Source organism: Orbicella faveolata, unplaced genomic scaffold (genome assembly GCF_042242905.1).
Source record: "Orbicella faveolata isolate gen_17 unplaced genomic scaffold, um_ofav_v1 contig_15, whole genome shotgun sequence".
In the NCBI taxonomy this organism is placed as follows: Eukaryota; Metazoa; Cnidaria; class Anthozoa; order Scleractinia; family Merulinidae; genus Orbicella; species Orbicella faveolata.
In genome coordinates, this window is record NW_028301542.1 from 3,587,501 (window position 1) to 3,611,430 (window position 23,930).

Below are 23,930 nucleotides of genomic sequence, written 5' to 3' on the forward strand. Positions count from 1 at the left end.
TTATGTCACTTGCTGGGGAACAAAACTTCCTGAATATAAAATAGAACCTAAGGTACTTCTGCACCCAATTCCAGGGGGGCGTGAAACCGTAACAAATTTACAATGATATTTGCCACCCCTAAATTATTTACAATGATCGTGTGCTAATAGCGTGCACAACAATGGACACTAAAGTCCAAATTGGAAACACAGGCAACTAAAACAGTTATATAACAAACCTTATGTCGCCCGTCATTAGAAACGGAAAATTCTACCTAATGATAACTGTCAAAGTTGTAAAATATGTCTACATTAGCCGCAATCAATTGACTGTTTTGCTACTCTGGAATGTTACTTATCCCAGCCTAACTCTTCTTCTCTGGGTTTCGAGGCTGAAGGCGAACTATTGAGTAGTTCTATCAAATTCTGGTTACCACTAATTAAATTAGAAATTTTCAATGTGAAACCTGCATAAACGCAATACTGCATAAGCGCAATGAGAATGCCCAAAACTCTACTACGTAGCCTTTCCCACACAGCACCCAAGCATAACAGGTTTGCTAAGATAACCGTAACATCAACTGTTGTATAACAATAAATAATGGCCACAAAATGGTCGGCCAGATAAATATGCACCGGTCATGCAATCCAGTTCGAGCAAACTACTGGAAAGCACTGCAACAACTGGTTTATCCTATAGAGCCCAAACTTCAAAGAGCGGCACTTTGTGGCGGGAAAACTGTGACGAACGCGGTACATTACGGTGAGAAAACTGCGACGAACGAGGCACATTATGGCGGCAAAAAGAACTGGGACAGATACACCACATTGTGGCGGGAAAACTACCTTTGCTCACAAAGCGTGGAACACAACGGAATACTAGTAACTGATTGCTAAGCAAAATAGAAATCATGGACTGTAAATGAAACCAAGTCCCCTTGAAAAAAAAAATTACATACACTACACAAACAAGTCATACTATCGCATCGCTACGCTGGGTCAACCAACTCACCAGTCACTTTCTCAAGCCTGGTAACAGCTGTTCCAAAACTATCTCACCGCAAATCCAGAATTAAAAGCGGGTTTACAAATTTCCCTCTATAGCAAAGCTTTTCAATGCCTTTTTGTCAAGAGATAGAGTTGGCCAAAGTCAAAACTAATGGTCACAAAAAAAAGAAAAAAAAAACACCCGAAAACCTCACTGAAAAGTAACTCAAACTGAAATAAAGATCCGGGCTGGCTCTGGATTAGCTCAATCAAGCTTTAACAACCATCTTCGGTGTGCGCATTAATATCAATTTTTTACTAGAGTTAAATTTACTTTTTTGACATTATTTTTATCGCCTACAAAGGCACTCGACAATAAATATAAATACGCTTAAATAAATCACGAGTCCATCTGAGAAAAATTGTAATAATTATAACAAGCAATAATATAATAAAATAGACACAGGAGTCCCTACTGAATTTTGTTACACGACTGGAAGAAAATCATTTTCATACCAAGGCTACCCTTCAAGAGCTATAACGCTCTAGAAAAAATGTTTCTTATACATGCTTCTTTACAACATCCAATCAATTGTGCATAACGTTATGAAGTAACGCTGTGATATGAGAAAACTGTTTTGAAGACACAAAACTCATAAGGCGGATTCCATTTTCCGAGTTTTCCCAGTTGGTTTTAATACATGCATGCACCTAATCTACCCTTCCCTGCACGTTGGATCTGTTTCCACTGATAAAAAAAATTCATTAAATACCTGCTTTTTTAAATAAGCTTTAAATCATCTAGTGTTACATAACATTGTAGTTCTACTTTACAATTTCGTGAACAGTCTCCAACCAGTTAGCTTGGCAACCTTGCCTCCAAATTTACAGCTTGGTAACCTTGTCTCCAAACAGCGAGGCATAAGTGAGTTCCAGTTCACACACGGCCAAATGTTTCAGTTTTGTTTCGTGTAGGGTTCGGAGGTCTTTCAAACTCTGGAATGGAAACCACAGAATCAGTGCTGCAATAATATAATGCTCAGGTACACAGAAATGTCAACAGCTCCGTCCCTGACCCTCAACCTAACCCTAGGTACCTATGAACAACTGTAAAGTAAATAACAGATCAGCTGTTTAAATAATGATATAAGCAAACCTTTTTCTTGTCCTCATCAAGTAACTCATAGAGCTTGTCGTGTTCCTTCTCTAACTCCTCGCTCTCTTTCTTGTGAAACTCAGCCATCTAACATCAACAAATATTCAAAACAGTTGTAACACCTTTCATTGATTAGTGTGCTTGTTTATGCAACAATACGGAATACACTCTACCTTAGTCACAGGGCTGGCTAGCTTGCTGGCCGGCTGAGAGATAGACGGACTTACATTTGTGCTAACCCTTCCCACATTCCATAAAATGCACAATAAACTATCAACAAACCTTCTGTCTCTCTTTCACAGATTGCTCTATGTGTTTTTTGTTCTCCTCACGTTTTCTCCTGGAAGGTACACATGAAGGACAAAGGAATGAAGGAATGAGGCAACAACAACATTTATTTGTACCAGAAAGAAGAAGAATGGATAAAGAGCAGCAATAGTAATGAGACAGACATGCAGGCAGACAGACAAACAGACAGATGGACAGGTACACAAACCGAGATGGACCAACAGATGAACAGACAGACAGAAAACCGATGGAATGGACGGGATTGTGAGGCAAGCGATTATGCATAATTATTAATATGGTACAATGTCAAACCTTTGGAGTTCGTCTTTGTTTGAATGGTGACGTGCCAGAACTTTTAACTCTTCTCTGTTTTGATTGTCTTGGCTCTTTTTTAAGTCATTCATTTGTCTGAAAAATGTAAGAGCATGTATCTGTGTACCACGTAGCAAAGATATTTGATTATGAAATCTATGTTCCAGTAATAATTGCCAGATGAGATTATATTCTTTTTCGTTTCAAACATTTCAAAGAGTCTTATCATTTTTTGGAGAAACTTGTGTATAACTGTACAAAAAATTCAAATGAATAAAGCAAGGAAGTCTTACTTTCCGTGCAAATCCGCCAGTAATTTCATCTTTTCTTCTTGTGACAGCTGCATCAATCTCTCAAGTTCCTCTTGTTTCTGGACAGAAATTTAACATAAAAACATCTGAGCCGGGTTGTTGAAAACTCGATTAAGCTAACCCAGGATTTGGCAAAAATTTTGATTTCAGTTTTGAAACTTTTCGGTATTGTTTGTCCTCCAGTTCTGAGGTTCAATAATCTCAAACTACACAAAGCATAAGCAGTGAAAAACATATTCATACTAGAAAACTTAATACTTCGGTTAGCTTTTAATCCTGGGATAACTAAAACCGTCTTTTGAACAACCCGGCCTGGCTTTGAAAGTGAATATTGATTACAAAAAATCCCAGCTTACTGGAGTTAGTTGCTTCTCAGCCAGTTCCAGCTGTTCATTCAACTGTCTTCTCAAGAGATCGATCATTGCTTCACGGTGCTCGCGTTTAAGAGAATTGATCTATAAAAGGCAACAACAAAAGCATTATCAGTTAACCGTTAAACGTTAAACGTTGTCACACACCACTAGACTAGCATGAAAATATTATGCAATGGCTTAGCAACTAGCAAGATATTTTTGCGAATATAAGAGAAAGTCACATTACAGCACAAAAACGCGCCAGAAAGATACTGATTCTGTGTAGATTGTAGAAATTGAATAAGGAAGAACGAGCAAGATTTATGTCATGCAAGTATTGTGTCATGCAAGACGTTCAGTCACGTCTTTTGTCATGCAAGCCAGTGAAAACCTCCATAGCATAGTGCACTCCAATATTAAATACAATGTTGAGCTATCAATGTCAGTTAGCCAGCCATCGTACGAAGAGCTGCAAGCAGTGTTTGGGACATCATCACACAACATTAGGACTACTCTGAGAAAATCCAAAACAGTAAACCACAATTCGTAAAAAATGAAAACTGGGTGACGCATGCATGTCTACATGTGATGCAGTGGTTGTTTGTGCGATAATTAAAGTAGAAACTATGTCCGTGGGCAAGACCTAGAGCGTGCAGAATTTCACGCAGTCTGTCAATTTAAGTCGGACAATTTTCACATGCTATCAACAAATTCAAGGAGGAAATACCACATTTCGTTTTAGGAAATGTTGAGAAACCAAACACCACCACATTAAAGGACTACTCAATAGCCTTAATTTCAAAGGTCACACACTACGGTTTCATCCACAGACCTACAAGTTAGAACCACGTTGTACGGCATAATAAACAGTACCACATGAAAGTACTGCTCAATAGCTTTCATTCGAATGGTCACACACTAGGATTTTATCAACATATTTAAAATAAATTCTACACAAAAATCTCCAGCCTAGAAAAACTGATAATTGAAATAATGTTCGGAACAAGAGGCTACAACACTGTCTTGTCAAGGTGGCAAAAAAGTGAGAGCTTTGAGAGAGGTTGCGTACGAGGAAGTTGCAAGTATCTCATGCAATCAAACCCTTAAGGCAACTGATTTCAAAACTAGGGATTTTAAGAAACACATTTTGTTAATATCTTCATGTCACTTCGAAAATCCCTCTAAGCACCAAATAATTCTAGTCCTAGAGGTATCACCTCAGCAACAGCAAATATATTTATTTCCACATGCCATATTTTCTTTATCATCAACCTTTAAAAGGCCAAATGTGAAGCCAATGCTTAATAAAGACGTTAAAACTGCAATGAATTTGGTCACATTTGCCTTTTGAAACAAGACAGCTCAGTAACCATTTAAGCAATAGAGCACTTTCTCCGTGTTGACATCGCCTCATCTAAATACGAGGGGGTTTCGGAGAATTCAACACGGTTATACAAACCCACGACATAGTCGAAGGTTTGCACAACTATAGAGAATTCTCCCAACCGCCCTTGTGTTTAGATAAGACTATGTAAACACGGAAAAAGTAGTCTACTGCTTTTATACAATGTTTCTCAAAAATACACGGGAATCTAAAACGTCGCAACTGTTTTTACATATACTCTCATCTAAACACACCTAATGACCAATGAGAGCGCGCATAGTATCTACCGCATTTAATAAAAATAAATTTTACTTTCCACGTTTCACACAAACTAGTTATCTCCTTTTTCAACGGTGTACGGTGTGCACAGTGACAAAATTGCAAGAAATACTAGTGCTGTAGTACTGTTTACAGCCGTGAAATTGCATGTACGTACGCTTGTTTCTCTGTCAAGACCAACTGCCTCCTCCTAAGAGTTCCAAGAGAAGAAACCACAAGAGTTTTTACATCAAACTTGAACACTTCAGACCTCAGTTCAAGTAATGTGTCATGCAACTGAACTCAAGCCATGCAAGTTAAGATGTGCCACAGGTACAAGCATTTACTTTAATACCGAATATTTTGCCCTGCCATGCAGTAAGGAGATTATCTACTTCATGCAGTCCTGCACATTAGGTTATTTCATGCAATTTGACTTACATCCACACCAGCAATTTATTTTATTTTACTGCAATAGTTCTGGCCAAATTTACATATCATGCTGTGTTCAGTGCAACAGAAAAAATAGCTATAGAGAACTCGGGCAAGTAGTTCACCACGTGCAATAATTCGTTTATTTACCACAATAAAGCATGCGCATAATGTATGATATACGATCAAGGTAAATGAAAGAATGATGTGTGGTTAGAGCATAAGATAATTATGTTAGTCAGTACAGTTACAGCACATTTCATTGAGTTTCAGAAAAAACATGTTACCCATGTTAGGCTAAATACACCTTAACTAATTGACAAGACAATTAGCGAGAACCAACAACAAACTCAACCCACTTATGACGCCAGGTCCGGGAATCGAACCCGGGCCACATTGGTGGGAGGCGAGTGCTCTCACCACTGCACCATCCCTGCTAACCCCAAAATCCATTCCAATAAAAAGAGCATAGGATTAAGACTGTTTCAGACCTAAATCACCATGCGTACCCTAACCCATAATTGGTCAAATTTGACATAACTCCTCACTCAGGCCTGGTTTTCAAAATGTTGTCAAAATCCCAGACGAGAAACATGATGATCTGAGTGTTAATTGATTTCGAATTATGAAAAACATGATGATAAAATTAAAGTAGCTATTGATACTCCAACTTTAATGGGGATACCTTGGGAAAAGAAAAACTTTTTTGGTCGATATGTGACCATTTACAGCGTGTGAAAACACGCATTTTGATGGTTTGTGATCACGATTGGACCTAAACGTCTCGGGACTTGTAAGGAGCTTTGCCACGGTTACCACAACTTGAAAAGTTTAGCCTACATTTTTCAAGTCTGTGTTAATCTTCTTCATCCTTAATCATCCTTGTTCCTGTATGGTTCGTTATTATCTCTTTGGTGTTTTTATATCTCAGTAAACTACTATTTTCTGGTTTCCTTCAATTTAAAGGTAATTTTGTACCTGGCCAAAATATCGTGGCTGAGCTCCTTTAATCCCCAAGCCTGGTTAAGTCTCCAAACAAGCCCCAAAGCAATATCTGTAGCATGCTCCACAGAACAAGTGTAAGTTGATTGCAAGTCAATACCTCTGTGAAATATCTGCAAAGTCTGAGACCATCAGGTAACAGGCAATTGCCGATCATCTGGGATTTTCAATACATGAAAATCAGGCTTTACAACGAAATTGTGAATGTTTTAAAGGTAACAATTAGAATGCAGATTCGTGTCATCAGATTGATGCAAATGTTACCTTCAATTCATGACTTTGAGCAAGGCTATTCATGTCATCTACTCCTTTACGGTAAGTCTCCTCATAATTTCTGCAGAGAACAGTGAAAAATAATGTAACGGTTGTCTAAAATTCAAATTTAACATCTAAGAGTTAAGTTAATACATACCCCTTCTTCTCTGCCTTCTTTAGCTCTTTGTCGCCTTTTTTCTTTGCAGAAAATTTCTCCTTGTCCAGGTCCTTGAGCAATTTTTCTTGTTCTGACAAGTGATTCTTTTGAAGTTTGTCTTTATCCTGAAGTTACATACAGTAAAAACCAGCATGTAAGAACCTAAATTTTTTGAAGTCTGGCAAAATAGATTATTGTATTTTGGGGTAGTTATTGGCAATTTAGGCTAAGTAGGGTCTTTAATTAAGTTCTTAATTTCTTGATGAAGGAGACATATTGCTTATTACCAGAAAAAATAAATAAACTGGGCTTTAGTCCTTGAATATAGAGTACTTATTCACATTATTATATGTATTTTCTTGTAATATAAATTTGCCATCTCGAAGTCACACTCCTTGGTTAAAATGTTTATCATAATTTAACTGTAACCCACAGATAAGAACCTGCTTGATCTTGCTTGACTAAACAGGTTCTTATATTTTGGGTATTAAAATGGCAAATTTCTCGCTGCAGGTTCTTAAACCACTAGATTCTTACACGCAGGTGTTTACTGTAACATCAGTTAACAACAAAGCAATGTGTGCAGAGAGCTATGCAGCAATGCTCTGAATACAAAATGACGGATAAAACGATAGCTACTTCATTATTTAACAGGCAAAAACAAGTAAATTTACCTTTTCATGTTTTTTTACAAGGATGTCCATCTCTTTCTGATGTTTCAGGTTAAGTTTTAGGAATGCCTGAGAACATTAAATTAAGAAAAATAAAAAAAAACTAATTAAAACAATCAATGTGACGAGTTTGGGACTTGACTTAGTGGTTGTGAGTTACATGAAAAAAGCACCCCTGGGGGAGCTAAAAAAAAAACCTCGTCTCATCAGACTATAAAATGACAAAAATTGCAGGCTGCATGATTTTGAGGTTTTTATTTGGAAGAGAAATTGCAGTTCAAACATCTTAGCTGCATACAAGACAACTGTTTGACAACCTCTCTAAACACAATATTGGAGGGGGGGGGGGGACAGTTATCATCAGCAGGATTTTTACATTTTGGTATGTTACGTTGAGATGTTCTTTAATGAGTAATTGATCTCTCTTTACCCGATGTCAAACCAAAATAAAAACCACACTAATGACATATCTCTGCAGACAACAAAGTACTCCATCAATTCTGTGCACAAGTCAGATGGTCGGTCAGTTGGTCGGTCGGTCGGCAGTCAGTCAGCAGTCAGTCAATGGTCTTGTAACAAAGGCAGCCCTAAAATAGTTTGACAAATCTAACAAACAAGTAGCCTCCTATGTGGACACTCTTCATGCAAGCTTGTGTGATGAGCCCAAGGAGCATCTGCATAGGAGGTCAACCAACAAGTGGCCCCCCTGTAAAATATACAAGATAAGTTAAGATAACTCAAGTTAAACAGTTCTTCCACTTACTTTACGCTCCTTAAGTTCCCTGATGGACGCAGGTTCTACTTTTGTATCTGAAAATAGGAAGCAATCTTTTTCAGCTGTGTCCAAAAATATCTCACCACAAAATTCACAACATCACCATAAAGATTACAGGTAAAGCTAAGATATGAAGCTTTTAGATGAAACAAGATTGTTCAATATTTGTATGAATTCTTGCAAATGCATTAAAGGAAAGTGTTTCAAATCCTCAACATCCAATCAATGACAAGTGCGAGTACTCTTCAAATGTCGTAGCAAGTAGCTCATTAAAAAATCCTTAGTGGTACACAACGTGTTGCTAAAAAGCCTGCAAGTATACTTTATTATGGCTAATATAGGCACTTGTTCTCCCATGTGAATTTGTTGTATTTAAACATCCACACAACAACAAAAAGCTATGACATTAAAGTCTTTGATGACAACCATTCCTTTAGGTTATAAGTTTCTCTAGGGGGTGTTTGCTCTGAATAGCTCCTATGGCCTCAAAATAGCTTTGAGTTAATAGAGACTTCTTATGAAGTAATTCAGGTAAAGTTAACCAACACAAAGGCTCTGTCATGCAAAAAATGCCTTCAGACTAAATAGAAAGAAGCAATTCAAAAGGTCTTGATAAAATCAGGCACAGACCTAGGGGTGGTGAAAGGTAAATGCAAGACTTTGCGAGAACACGAGACTAGCATTTTTCTTTGCGAGCCCGAGACAGTTTGACTTGTTCAGTTGTGAGACCGAGACCTCAAAGGATTTTAAATGTGATCTCAAGTCGTTCAGGTTTTAAGACTTTCAGACATCATAATTTAAAAGCTTGTGTAAAAAATATAAACAAATTGATACTTCAAGACTTTCTTAGCCTTGAAAAAAACTTGAGACTGCAAGATGCACATAACTGCTAAAAAACGCGACTGTGAGACACGTGAAATTCGGCGAACATTTTGCGAGACCCATGGTTTTCAAAAGACCATTCACCACCCCTAGAACTACATTTAAAAAATAAGCAACTACTTATAGCTAGAAGAAATTAAAATGAAAATGTGAATAAGCAGTGTTTTTTGACCAATAATCTTGTTTTATAGGTCTGCAGTGCATGCTGAGAAATACATGTTAATAACTCTATGGCATCAAAGGCCCATAATGATAAATTATCAACCTTCATAAGCCTGCAAACCACACAACAGATTGATTATCAGTCACAAAACCTCTCAGATCAATCACTAAAAAGTAGCTTCTGATGGTTTCTTCTGGAGGTTTCCTCTCGATTCTGATCCCAGTATCATAAACTTAATAGAGAACACTGCAAATACAATTTCTGTCTTCAGTTGCACTGGACGTTGGACTTAATAATTTGGTAATTAGCAAAAAAGCTTGAATTACACTTTCACTTATAATTAAAAACTGTTAGACAAGAATTTTAATGTTTATTATATGGTAATAAGCAAAACTTAAAAGTAACAAATTTCAAAATGAAAACATATGCTAAGAAACAATGTTTCAACATCATCTTGACATCATTATCAAGTTAAAAACATGAGTTCGTGTTCCATTTATATGCCTAGGCAAGGTGAAAATAGTTTTACAACTTTGCAATATTATTTAAAAAAGTGAAATATTTTGTTTGGCTCAACTGTGGCTGATGAAGTTTGGCTGAGCCAAACAAAATATTCCACTCTTTAAAAAAAAAATTATTGCTCTGAGTACAGAAAATTATTTTAGATTTTTAATTAATGATTTACGTTTTGTTTTATAATTTTTAAAAATGAAAGTAAACCTACAAAAATGTCGGAATGCCATGTGTTCTTCTCTTATACTACCTCCTGAAAGCAGAAATTTCCTTACATTTAGATGACATTTTTTGATACGATTTTATAACATTTTAATTAAAATTGTTGATAAGTGTGTGAAGGCAATTAGCAAAATTAAATGTTGTTATATAGTCACAGAAGCACGCCTGCAGGTTATGACAGAAATGTTTAAATTGATAAGAGGTTAAATTATGTTGTGCTTAAAAAAGACACAATGTGAGAAGAAAACGTAAAAGAGCATTTGATAAAGGAATGTTGTTACTGCAAGTTTCTAATGTTGTTAAATAGGACACAGGTCACACTATAAAGGGAAAGTACTCACTTCCTTACAAAACTGCATAGAAGTTCTACAGAAACTCCAAATCCATTCCACGCATAACATAACAAATGTTACAATATGTAGTTGTATATTTTAGACATATCTCCTGTTCTACTTGTTGCTTGAGTTAAGCTCGATGAATACATGTACATGGTTAAAATAACTGTTAATTGATTAATGAAATATTAATGTTTAGTCATTCAAGATTAGATTAGTAACAATCATTGGATTAACAGTTATAATTAGGATATTAAGTCTTTCAAGTGCTTGTATAGAACTGTTTATCAAAGGAGAATACACAAATACATATTTTCTACCTACCCAATGGTTCCCATGTGGGTCTGAGGCCCTGCATTTATTGTGTTTATTGAAAAACAGGATTACTGCTTCTTCGGAGTCAAGATAACATCATGTTAACTCAAAAGTTTTATCTTTGGTTTAACGGTTTAGGCCTTGATGGGTTTATTGTAATGTTAACATTCAAATGTTTTATTCATATTTGAATTCCAAATAAACAATGTCTTTACATTTTATGTACCTTGAACTGCAAACAAAATGTTGAAATTGTTGCAAATTGGTCACCAGCTATTGAGCTTACTTTGCAGTGATTTAATTTGGATGTATATCATCCCCAAATTCAGCACAAATTATGTACATGTGAATACTGTAACCATATTTCCACAAAATGTGTCTGGTAAGAAAACTACTCTGTGAAGGATCTAGGATGTATGTATATAATCCTTGGAAATACATTTTCCAGCATTTTGGGGAGAAAACCAAAGGATTCTCAATACTAAAATTCGATTTTTAGGGGGATCAATGCACTCCCAACCCTTCACGATCTGCTCCAACTATTTGCACATGTACATGCTGTACCACTGTCTAGCTAATTTGATCTTTTTTACAATTCAGCTAATAATATTATCTCACCTGTTTTTGATGATGTTATGTTGACAATTAGGCAATCCAAACACAAAAATGCAGCAGTTTGAATTTGAGAAAGAAACACGATATATTCTCCACTTTTCAGATGTATACAGATCTACACTCTACAAATGAGCAAATTTACTACTTTACTAAATTTTCTCTAAATTGGGCAGTATGTTATGGACCAATAATTGCAGTTAGAAATTATTTAGGACAACACCAGATTTAATTTAGTGAACATATATATATACTGTTGGATGCAAAACTGTTTGATTGATATGTCTGCAATGCAACAGGGTCACTAATTTAATCAAATAACACCAAATTTGGGGATGATATCAAAAAAAATTACCTTTAGTTTGGGATTTAGGAAAACCTAGAAATTTGCATGAAAATTCAAAATGCAAATTTAAAGACATGTTCAAAGAGTCCTCAAAATTCATAGGCTGAGAAACAAAACTTGAAAATAAACGTTCTGACAAGCAGAAAGTATTTGAATGCAACGGTTACTTATTTTCGTGTTGTAGTGAAAACAGACTTGTCCATAAAGGCCTCCAAACAGGCCTAACCCACATGAGATCCTTCAGGTACTTACCTTCTGGGTTATGAAAACAGATAAGAGACTGCGTCTTGCCTTCTCGCTTCTTTGTGCTTCTAGATCTCTTAGCAAAAGGTCCTCCTTTTTCCATGGCACCTGGAGAGGGAGCTGCCTGGAGTGAGAGTGAACGACTAGTGACCGCAGGATGCTGGTTGGCGGTTCTCTGTGGCTGAAGTGGCCTTGACCCTGAAATACTGTCTCGGGAACTCTCTCGTCTCAAGGCTTCTCGTAGAATCAATTCTGAGCCTCGTCTTTGATTAAGGTTAGGCATGATCTCAGCTGTGAGTGAATCTGCACAACATGTAATAAGTCACAAAACATAATAGCTACAAGTGATAGCTCTATCAATATCAATTGTCACCCATTTCTATTAATTTCAGTGTGGTTTCTCCTGGAAAAACAAAACAATAAGCAATAAAGCAAACAGCATGGAGGCAGACAGTTCAGAAGGGCCTCTCCCAATGCAAAGAGTCACTTGCCCAACAGAACGAAACAAAGAGACAGAGAAGGAAGGCCCGAAGCCAGGGAGGCAGACTAGCATCAGACTGCAAAGGCACCCAGTGTGGGGGAGAATATCACTCCCGAATCAGCCTCACCAGTCACACCTGTTGCTGTATCAGAACCAGAACTAACACACAGAGTGTGTATCTATAGTCTCTCGAGACTGATGGATACCCATTATTAAATTAGTGTGGTTTCTGAAATTCATATATAGTGAAAAACATGTAGTTCTACTATCTCTCAGCAATAAAAGTTGTTGCAAGTATTAATATACAACTGTTTTAATTTCTTTTCCCCCTTATGTTTGACGTATTACTTCAAACACTAACCAGCTGTGCCATTTCTCTTTATTGACTTTCTCTCGTTTTTTATTGACCTTTGTCTCTCTTTTCCTAGTACAGTCTTTTGTTTTGCTGTGTCTGTTGGTTTTGAACCATCTTCTTGCACAGCTTCAGATCCAGCTGAGTCCTGAAAATCACATCAAAATCATAATATAATTCACATAGATCAACCATGTCTTCAAGCCCACATAGCTTACCACAACAGCTCACTTATAACTCCAGTTTCCCTGACTGGTATGACGATACCATTAATAAGCAATGTCCCTTGGCCTAGATGGAATTAGAGATGTGCCCATTACAGGTAAGTCCTTGACAAAGAACATCTTTGTTGGTTTACCCTCAGAATTTGTGTGGCACTCATTTATATCCCTAGGTCGATAAAGGCACAGTGAGTTTTAAAATCTCACCCTTTCTCACACAGACCCAGCCAAACCACAGACTGCGACCTCTGCTTCTTAACTGGAACACTGTGTTAAGTGAACCATGGACAACCTACTCTTCAAACAAGATCAAGGAAAATACTCCAATGGTGGATCGTGCTCTTGAAAGAATATTTGCACTCGCTAAATCCTAGCTAGAAGTGTGAACCCTACCTCCTCTGCTTCTTCATCATCTAACTGTAAAGATTTCAACTGTTCTTGCCTTTTCTCAGACGCTTGGTGATATGCAATGGGATCACACAGTGCGGCTGCAAAATCTGTGGATAAATTAGACAACAACAAATTAGCATTTTTAAACACACTGAGACCGGTTTTAATATCATAACTGTTTTATTATGAGTTCCTGACATGAGCTATGGACCTGTTTCTCAAACATACACAATCCTTTTGGACAAGAATTGGAACAGCTGGGTAAAAGAGCACTGTGTTTGGCAAATCGTTTAAAGAAAGTCTTGAGAAGTTTAAGAGTACTACTACATCCAAAAATATTCTGCAAACACTCAAGAACAGTCATGACAACATACCACAATGAAGATAACATAATTGGGGGTTTCATTACCCATTTTGGCAGGAGGGCAACTGGTTTTTACAGGTGGGAAAAAACTGAATGTCTTTATAAGAAAAACTCTCCTTTAGATGCTCAAACCAGGCATGCAAAATTGTCCTTACAGCCAGTCGTTGTGCCTGATCCCTCCCCCCCCTTAATGAAACCCCTGATTGTGACATGTTACTTAGCACTTTTTTGGAATGGAATCTGCAAGTTCATGTCATTTCTTGGTGTTAGGATGTCAATATTAACTGGTACCTGTTACCCAAACTGAGAAAGTAACTAGAGGAACAAGACACACCTTCAAAGCCAGATGGCACATAGTCCTTTGTAACAATATGGACAAACAATGTTGGTAGGCAAAGGGGTTGATTTGAGTCGTTACGGAGCTTTATGTGGCGATAACCTGCCAAATGACAGAGACATACCTTCTTTCAGCTTTATTGGTCAATATATAATAATCAATACAATAAATTGCAATAATAAATATAAATAATAAATATTATATAGAGACCAAAGGGGTCAGCACAAAGGGGACATGTAACCCATGCATGGCAAGGCACAATAACTTATTACATGCTCAATCTAGCTGAGTACACAATAAAATCTTGTTGTAGTACGAGAGTAGTCCGGCAAATGTTTGGGGGGAGGGGTTGATATGGGATACTGGCAGGGGGTAGGGTAGGGTTTGAAACTGAGGGGAGCAGGTGGTGTGTAAGTTATTCTTTTAAGAACTCCATCCTCCAAAGAGTGGAAAAAAAAAAAAACTGGTTTGAACCATGAGACAAACCACATGCACTGTTACCACAATGATTACCCTGGAGGTTGGCTCTTCCTATCATTGCAAAACAGAGATCACTACATTTGTACACGCTTTTGTGGGCTTTGTTCATGGGCAATACACTTCCCCATGTGGGAGAAGTAGTCGTACCCCATATTAACTTAACTACAGTGGACATTTCAAGGTCAAAACTCACCTGGACTAAGACCAACCACTGGTAGTATTCTCTGGCCAATGAGTTTCCCACTTTCTTCATAGACAGCTATTCTTAGAACTGCTAAACTGGGTAGAACAACCTAAAATATAAATAATAACAAACTGCATGACTGTTTCCAACTGGGTGGAGGGGCATCACTGGGGTATCCATTTGGCTAAAACCTGACAGAAATTATTTTAATCCCATTTTTTTGGGCAAAATCAGGTTAAAAATCTGCACAGAAGCTGTATGTACCTACATGATGGTTAATTGCTGCATGTCTTGAGGTCAGAACATCAATAATCAGAATGAAAGTTACAAATACAGTTTTATATTGATAGTTTTCATATATTATCAAAATTGTACAATACAAAACTCCTCAATCCTTTCTTCAATACCTCTTGCAAATGACATAGTTACCTTCTTAAACACAAAAGGTTCTTCATCATACACAGGATTAATGGCATTATTTGGTACTATTTTAGTTTTGTATTTTTTTCTGATGGTGTCTGCAGGCAAACCGTACATATCCACTTCTACGTATGTGCCAACCTTCTTGTCAGACAGCCACTGGCCAGAGATTACCTAACAAGAGGGTATAAAGTAGAACTGTAAGCCTGAGAGCATGCGCCAAACCCAATCTTTTATGTGATCATAATTAATTTCAATCAGGGCAACTGAACCTACATTAATATTACAGCCACTACTAAAATCCTTGATAACACAATCTTACCCTCTTTATCAACTTCCACTATGTTGTCATTACTATCTCACAAGGGTGACTGCTTAAAAGAGGTTCTAGAGGGTAACTAGAATTAAGATAATTTGACATACCTTAACAGTGACTGCACCAGCTATGATTCCATCAACTGTTGACTCCGCAAATGGGTCAAATGATTTATCAGCACGGCACATAAAACTAGGCTTCAATATGTACCTGCAAGGGTGCCACAACACAAACAGAATAACCCTCTTTAAACTGCAAAGTTTGGCATGCTAAAATGTGTAGTCCAGGATAGGTAAGTACACTGATAGTTAATTAACTCTTTTCAAACAAAATAGTCAAGTAAGATACTCAAAACAAATGGGGAAACTTAAGTTCAAATTTAGCCACACTGCCTTCAGGACCATTTGTCTCAGTATGCAATCAGGTAAATAGGGAATTACACACAATTGCTTGTAGATATGGAATTTCTCTTCAGGTGTTCAACTTCATATCTCACTCATTCAATGTGCTCATTCATGGAATATAAAGTTGAACATGAGAAGAGAAATTCCATATCTACAAGCAATAATATATCATTTTGTTTATGACATGAATATACTAATAATGATGTTTTTGACAATTTTCCCAAGATTTCTGACTAATATCCTACAATTTCCGAAGATAATCCAAAAGTTGTCCGAATGCCATATGAATGTTTGCAAACAATTTCTGAAAATGTGCGAAGATTACCAAAGATTTCAGAAGATTGCTGAAGCATGTGAAATGGTGATAAGCTGCTAACAAACTAACTTGTCACCAGAATTTGGAGAAAAATGACAAAGAAATAATGTGAATTGCCTGTTCCCTTGTAGTTTCTTACTTCTCTTTGATCACATTACCATTTTTTGGCTGTGACAAGGCCACCACAATCCTCCTAAAACGTTGTCTACCTCAAGGAGGTGATAATATCTTGTTTCATATTTATCAACTTACCCACAACGCCCATTGTATTCGAATATTCCTAAATTCAACATCATTGGTAAGTCTAGAGAACAAAAATAATAAAATTGTAAATATTTCCAATTTACACAATCAAAATTTATTAAGATTTGAATTAGAACAATTTGGTCATTTTCAACACATCCTGGGAAAAATCATGTGGCCTTGAACAAGATTATCAACGGTAAGTTAACCTACAGACACTCTCTCCATTGTTTTCTTTTGGAGAAGGCTGCTCCAACACAAGATTAAAAGGAATGTACCTCACTTACCTAATGTTTGATAGTTTAAAGCAACTAACTGACAGCCTGCATTCCAAAAAATCTGTACAAGGAATAGGACAAAACCAGACACATCAAATATATGAAATACTCAGTTGAAATATATGAAATACTAAGTTGAGAAATAATTGGAAATCATTATTTGAAGGAAATTTAGTTAGAATTCTATTAAGACAATTAGATTATTCCCTCTCGATTTCTATGAGGTGGTAGTTGAGGAGGAGGCCAAAGTCCTCATCAATAGAAATTGAGAGCAAACAATCTAATTGTTAATAAAGTCACATTATTCTTGCATTTTGATTGGTCCTTGCTTATTATAGATCTATTACAGGACAGATGTACAAACGACATCATTAACATTTCTTGGTTTCTTTATTACGTAACACAGATAGACTTCATGTTGTCCCGCACCTGTTTAGTAATAGACTGAAGAAGACACTTTTTGTTCTTCCCACGTTTTGATGTCATCTGTGACCTATTACTGAACAGAAGCAGTCACTGCAACATGGGATCTATTTGTTGATGAGATTCAGATTCACTACTCACCTGAGGCATGTAATTATCAGATGCAACTCTAGTTCCCTTGGGATAGATTCTGCTCAGCTGACGCTTATTATAACTAGTTGAAGTTAAGAAACATACCACGTGAAACAGAAGCTTGACAAGTGTACAAGCAATACTACAGCAAATTAAAAATAACACTGCATCTAGCTAGATCATTTCATTCTCAAGAATGCCTATGTCATTCAAAAATTGAAATTTTATAAAATAAAACTGCAGTTATCAGATAAGTAAAAATACATGAAAGTAACACTTTGATTTATATGAATCGCTACAAATATGGCAATACTTCTTAATACTTATGGCATTCGCAAGAAGAAGGCAAAACTTAGCACTGCATGCAATCAAAATTAAATTAATTAGTACAAGTGGTTCTGAGAGAATTAAAGATTAAGTGCTTCCTTCCTTTTCTAATGTGTCAGCATATTAAAGGATACTTGACAAATTCTACTGGACTTTCTTTAAGTATGGCTGTAGCCCCTGTTTCCACAAATGATGACATCTCAAAACTCCTGTTGAGCTCTGTCAGGAAAGAGGCAGACTGTAATTATTGTACATGTACATGTTAAGCTGAAAAGGTACAGATCAGAAAAGCCTTGATTTCAAGCCAAGTAGTAACCAAGGTACCCATGTTGTGTATAGAATATCTGCTGGTAGAGTTAATTCTAATGTGGTGAATCACTTAATTAAAGTTGAACCTCTCCTCTATGGCCATTACGGATAGGTAGGGGTGGCGGTGTAAAGTAACGGATCTTGTAAAAAAAAAAACTACCCAATTCATGATCTAATACATTAAATGAACAAAAATATATCTTAGTTGACCACTTCCCCAAAAGGAATTTTCAGGGCCAACTTAAACAAACAGCAAAAGAAAACTGTCTCTTGTGTTTGATATTAGTACTTGAAACATCCCTGTACTAATTCCATGACAACAGCGAAGTTCTTCAGGTGTAATACATAGAAGGAACAAAGTTCTGTTTGTTTTTAGTCATACTCACTCTCAGAATGCTCAAAGCTTTTAAAGTGCACTGGCTCTATGTAGTTCACCAGAGCAGAGAGTTCTACCTCAGGGGCAACTTCATCTTGATCTACCTAAATATTAAAAAAAATGTGAACAGCTGGCAGCTAGCTGATGGATACTCAGCACCAGATCCAGGATTGGGGCCCAGGCAGCCTACCCCCTCCCAACAGCAAACTAATTAAGCTCTGAAGGGGCCACACCTTAATTTAAGGCCCAAAGAGCCAAAAAATTTGGCACCTTAGGATCTGCCACCCATGATGGTAGGCCATGGCTAGCTAGTGTCAATGACTGACCAAAAGGTCCCATTCCCAGTGGTGGTAGGACAGTAATGGATAGGTGCAAAGACCTTTTCAGCATTTGAAATTTGCTACAGGTCTGAGGATTTGGTATGGGTTAGGAATATCGTGTTGACTTTATGAGCTGATTGAAAAAAAACATCACTCAGAGTTCTCATTATTGTATGTGGAGAAACAGAGGTTGTTTTGGAGGGGGAGGGCGTGTCTTGGGCTGTTGGACTTTTCTTGGACCCGTTTTAGCCTGCTATGACTTTGAGGTCTAACAATTTGGACTCATTTGCACCTTGCCGTCACTATTATCACCGGGTACCCTGTAAGGGCCCTAATATTTAGACAAGAGACAACAAAACTACATCTCTAAGTTAGGGCAGATTAAGCCAACTCACTTTTTCAGTATCTGTAATGTTATTGTTTCCATTTTCAGTTGGTATATCTTCATTAACTCCTTCCACTCTGCCTTCAGGGCTGATCACTGGGGTGCTCTCTATTGGATTCTTGTCAGTGTCAACCCCTGGCACAAAAGATATACTATTAACATGGTTGCTACAGACAGCCTGACTTTTCCCTCATAAAAAAAACAAGAAGATCTGTTAGATCTTAAAACCGCGCTTTTAAAATTTAACTGTTTTCTTAGCACTACAGTCGCAACGCAGTGCACATTCGAAAGTAATCCTTGATGATTCATTGATTACTGTAGACATCACATCACTTGATCAACACAGACTGTACTATTGCACCATCAGTCGTAGCCGTTGCAAAATCTCCGATGACGTAATAGTGTTAATCTGGAACTTTCTTTGGGATATGTATGGGCATGAAGATACGAACACTATTAACAACAGCTTTCTTTCTTAAAAGTCAAGTTTAAATTTAATTTTTTCCTTGAGTAAAGGGCTAGCAAAGAAGTCACACGAGTCACATTATTCAAGAATTGCGTTATCGACGGCTATCTTTAGTACAGTGGTTATTTCCCTACCAATGACGTAATCATTGCATGTCCTGACATGTTCTTTGCTTGGCTTGCAAATATTTCATTTTCCTTCCGATCTATGAACTCGTTGCGATGAAAGAGCCAAAGAATTTACTTCGTTTGCCTAAAACCACAAGAAATACTCGCAAACTTGCAAATAAATTGATGACCGTCGCTTCTGGCGAAATAAACTTCCAAAGTAAACACGATCTTATTAGTCACGTAGCGAAAGTGAAAGCTGCAACGTCAACGCATTCCATGGCTGACGTAATACCTTTTTTTAGCGTATTTATTATTCCCTTTGAATCCAACGCTTCGATAAAACCAAAAGAAAATATATTTTACCCACAACAAAGGAAACAATATCCGTAAAATTATCCGTGTATTAATGTTTTAACAGCTTCTGGCGGAAAAAACATCACACGTTGCGTTACTCGGAATTTGGCCGAGCGGAGGTCTGCGTCTGGTCACCGACAAAAAAAAAAAAATAAATAAACCACGGGTAAACCTAGAACTGCGCTCGGCCCATGGCCGCGCGGTTAATAATAAAATACCCCTGACCAAATAGATACAAAATTTCAGATATAGTACTGTTAGAATAGTGGCTTCTAGCCTCCCCTTGCAGCCATCCCACTGTCTGGTATATACACTAAAATGACCTTCTAAAACCTTACATTAGAGTCTCAAACTCCTCAAATTTCTGTATAAAACATGTGTTCCTCAAAAATAAGGAAAGCAATGTACATATTCCTTATCGTGCACCATATAAATGAATTACTGTAGTAGTTTCAATACTGTCAAGGATACCTTCTTCTCGCCTTGTTGTCCTTTTCTTGTTCTTGATCACTATTTTTCTCAAAAGTGCTTTTGGAGGTGGCAGAGGTTTCTTTTCTTCTAGCTGTCAACAAAGCACCAATTAAACGGTACATGTACATTGAATGGCATAACTTTAAAACACATGTGATGGGTGGTAAATTACATAAGAACAACATTGTATTTTTAACAAACACATGAATTCTTTATACATGTATCTATCCATGTTCGAAAATTGCATGATAAAGCTGCACTGCACTGCTGTTTAGTGATGAGACTTATGATGATTGTGACTTTCCAGATTGATAAAACTGTGGAACCAGAGGGAGGGAAGGGGGAAACAACTTATGCGAAGAGCTCCCTCACTCAAGAAAATGCTCACTCCAAGCAAAGCGCTAGAACACACTTTAGTTCAAGAGCACATGGAATCCTGAAGCATGGACAGACATGTAAACTCTGTTGACAGCAAAGGCAAGGCAAGTGCTCTCTGTTATAAACTCAGTTAAAAAGTTAACTTGATTATAATCAATGTATTAATTATAGCTGTTCCCAATTTGAATGGGTAGTTAAAGGTAATGACCTGTTATTATGTTATTGTTAAGCCACACTCATTCAGGCACAAACTGCACCACTGACTGCCAGATGAGTAGTGCAAAAGCTAAGATGGGGTCTTAGGTCTTAGGTCTTAGTTTGCGAGGGTCTTAGTTTTTCTTCAGCAGAAATATATAACAAGTGAGCACAAAAGAATCAATTCACAAAACCCATAAAATTAAAAGTGACTTACTGGGAAGTCATCCAAGGGCTTGTCAAGAAGCATATCTCCGAAGATATTAACACAGTATGCTGCCATTTTAGCCTGCTGTTTAGGACTGAAAACAAATACCATGGGCATGATTCAGTTCAATAACAAGAAACAAGGCAAGCTCTAGTTAACCTAGCTTGAATTCATTAACATTTTGACCACTAGGGAATAACTTATTAACACCTTCCAAAGCTAAGTGTTGAGGGTTCTTTTTGTTTTTCAGGGGTCCTTTGCCCATTACTAAAATTTTCAGAAATTTTTCTTTCAAGAACTTTGCCAAACAACTGTGCGTCCTTTTCATTTTTTATGCATAATATAAGACGCATACCTGTGTATTAAAATGGGAACTCTGTCATTGGCTGAGGGCCAACCAATAACTGCCTACAAATAATGGTCTGCTTGCGCAAAATAGCATCTAAATGTGTTTTGCAGCAAATAATATCCTGCTCATGCATAATATTATTGTAAACATGCATGCACGCTCTTGTGTATAAAATGACAGATACACTGTAGCTTCTGTGAGCTTTCAGAGAGTGATTTACAATGGAAATAAACTTGGTGGTCAAATAGTAAAACAATTATTGAACTCTGATATCCCAAAATATCATCATCATAATCATCATCATCATAGAACATCTTCGAACCTGCAGTGATTCTCAAATGAAAGGATTATGGGATATTCTGATGTCTTGAAGGCACAGTCTGCAATGGCTTCTATCACATCCTGTTATGAAACAAAATTAATGTAATAAGAATGAGCTGTGTGTACATCTGAGGACTTGATTGTGTGATCAGGAATTACTTTTATTTAGTTACGACTTTATGTAGGATCTTATACCTTGGACCTCTTACAACTATACATAGGATCCCTTACAGTCCTAAATGTACATATATGAAGGAATAGATGTTACTTACAATCTCATAAGAATGTGTACCACCCTATTCAAAATCATATACAGTGGAATCCTGATATTTTTTTTTTTGGAACCTCCAAGGGAAACAAAAATTGGTTTGAAAAATCGGATTGTTCAAGAAATTGGGGGTAAAATTACAGTGTTCAACTGAGGAGAGGGAACGACTTTTAGTTCGAGTTATTAGAAGGTTAAAAAAAATGAGGGTTCAAGAAACCGGGATTCAACTGTATTAAGAAGCTAGGTGTAGGATCTTGTTTTAGATCATGAAGGATTGTTTTTGTGTCATGTCACAAGGAAGCCCCTCTTGAACCAGCTGAAGCTTTCCCCATCTATAACCGCAACCAAAACCCTTGGCATGTTGCTGAGCTCTACAGAAAATACCTATACCCCCATGAAGGACTTTTCATTTGAACAGTTGATTACTCTTGACTTGCAACTCTAGTTTAGCTTCATATTTTCCTTTAAATACTTAGGCTTTCAAAACTCCCTTATCCTTTATAATTTCCAATGAATATGTTCTCCACAAAGGGTATAGATATTACCAGGTACTGTACAAATTGCAACGAAGGCCCATACTTCTAGCACAGACTACAGTGGTACTTTAACAGAGAGTACATGTGACCTAATTGTCCATCCCTAGCCTCACTTTGTTTTTTTGAAGACTGGTACTGACTTGTGTACACACTCAGTGTTACAAAGAAAGTCATCTCTGATAGCAAGGGGTTGATAGATTTTCCAGTCTGGTGGATTTTCTTTGTCACATGCCTTACAAGCAAGTGAAGTGTTTGGCAAACTTGCTTTAGGAATTAATAACTAAAGAAGTACTGAGAGAGGTGGACTTTCTGCAGGGTAAGTCTGAACATTGGCTTTCATTGCACCCTCGCACTACCTTGAATGAAATTTCAGTGCAAAGGGTCTTGCCATGTGTGATCATTGGTTCTTGGTCTTCAGTCCGTCCATCCCAGCAATCCAATTCTATACAGCGACAGCCAGCCAGCAATGCTTGTCTGTACATTTCTACTGAGGATTTTCCCGTTAACTGGTGGCCTGATGGAAGAAATCATGATTTTCAGTGACATTAGATAGTAAAATAAAATTAAATATTAACCTCTAGTTACCTTCGGTCAGTGCTTATTACTTATAGCTAGTGGCACTGGGCAGTCAAATTTCAGAACATAAGAAGTATAAAGAGAATTTTGGTCTTTGGTCCTTGTATTACAAATAACAAAATGACTTCATGCTTTTAGCTAGGCATCTCTCAAGTTATGGATACACTTCAGAGTTTGTAGAGCACTCGAGAGGCTAATAGTGCCTGCGATTCTTTCAATAGAATAGTACATGTTTATCTTTGAAATAAATCCCTTACAAGTATTGGCTATCACCACCATATACTTGTAACATGCCATCAGCTATATCTTTTATAAACTTCAAAAACTTCCTCAGATATCTCACCTGTTAGATATGTGTTGTGTGATGAGTTGATAAAATAATGTGATAAGGGTCTTGACATATCTTGATAAAGCGACAGACGATCATGGTTGATAATAAAATTGTCATCACTCATAAGATATCTGGTGAGACCCTGAACTGAAAAATGCCCTAGAAAACAATGCATTTGAATTAGTTCAGAAAATTATTTATGCCAAAATGATGATCATACAATTTTGCCTTTGACTATGATAACAAATTAACCACATGTAACTTTAATTTCTTGCACAACATGACAGCTTTACTTGAAGATGATATAAAAATGTAGACTTATCTAACTTAGGGGAGCAGGGATGGTACAGTGGTGAAG

At 37.0% G+C, this 23,930-nt stretch overlaps 1 protein-coding gene across 6 annotated transcripts in view; it reads right to left on the reverse strand.

Moving 5' to 3' along the window:
* The window catches only part of LOC110064888 (1-phosphatidylinositol 4,5-bisphosphate phosphodiesterase beta-1-like), a 40,652-nt gene that overhangs the window by 1,346 nt on the left and 15,376 nt on the right, over positions 1-23,930 (reverse strand). For 2 of the 6 annotated variants that reach the window (XM_089287983.1, XM_089287988.1), the window contains 30 exons: positions 23,585-23,731; positions 23,022-23,179; positions 21,863-21,942; positions 21,201-21,285; positions 20,411-20,501; positions 19,020-19,144; positions 18,315-18,408; positions 17,754-17,838; positions 17,302-17,374; positions 16,747-16,798; positions 16,469-16,520; positions 15,604-15,706; positions 15,190-15,354; positions 14,770-14,869; positions 14,094-14,198; positions 13,399-13,502; positions 12,794-12,932; positions 12,000-12,254; positions 10,090-10,131; positions 8,309-8,355; positions 7,549-7,614; positions 6,875-6,999; positions 6,727-6,796; positions 5,207-5,239; positions 3,390-3,488; positions 3,016-3,092; positions 2,723-2,818; positions 2,405-2,462; positions 2,123-2,209; positions 1-1,962 (listed from right to left, as the gene is read on the reverse strand). The exon at positions 1-1,962 is cut by the window's left edge and continues 1,346 nt beyond it. In XM_089287983.1, coding sequence (XP_089144109.1) covers positions 1,852-1,962; positions 2,123-2,209; positions 2,405-2,462; positions 2,723-2,818; positions 3,016-3,092; positions 3,390-3,488; positions 5,207-5,239; positions 6,727-6,796; positions 6,875-6,999; positions 7,549-7,614; positions 8,309-8,355; positions 10,090-10,131; positions 12,000-12,254; positions 12,794-12,932; positions 13,399-13,502; positions 14,094-14,198; positions 14,770-14,869; positions 15,190-15,354; positions 15,604-15,706; positions 16,469-16,520; positions 16,747-16,798; positions 17,302-17,374; positions 17,754-17,838; positions 18,315-18,408; positions 19,020-19,144; positions 20,411-20,501; positions 21,201-21,285; positions 21,863-21,942; positions 23,022-23,179; positions 23,585-23,731 — 2,924 coding nt within the window. In that variant the 3' untranslated portion in view covers positions 1-1,851. Of the gene's footprint in view, positions 1,963-2,122; positions 2,210-2,404; positions 2,463-2,722; positions 2,819-3,015; positions 3,093-3,389; positions 3,489-5,206; positions 5,240-6,726; positions 6,797-6,874; positions 7,000-7,548; positions 7,615-8,308; positions 8,356-10,089; positions 10,132-11,960; positions 12,255-12,793; positions 12,933-13,398; positions 13,503-14,093; positions 14,199-14,769; positions 14,870-15,189; positions 15,355-15,603; positions 15,707-16,468; positions 16,521-16,746; positions 16,799-17,301; positions 17,375-17,753; positions 17,839-18,314; positions 18,409-19,019; positions 19,145-20,410; positions 20,502-21,200; positions 21,286-21,862; positions 21,943-23,021; positions 23,180-23,584; positions 23,732-23,930 lie in introns of all 6 variants that reach the window. The other 4 variants (XM_089287989.1, XM_089287987.1, XM_089287984.1 and 1 more) reach the window with 4 other exon arrangements.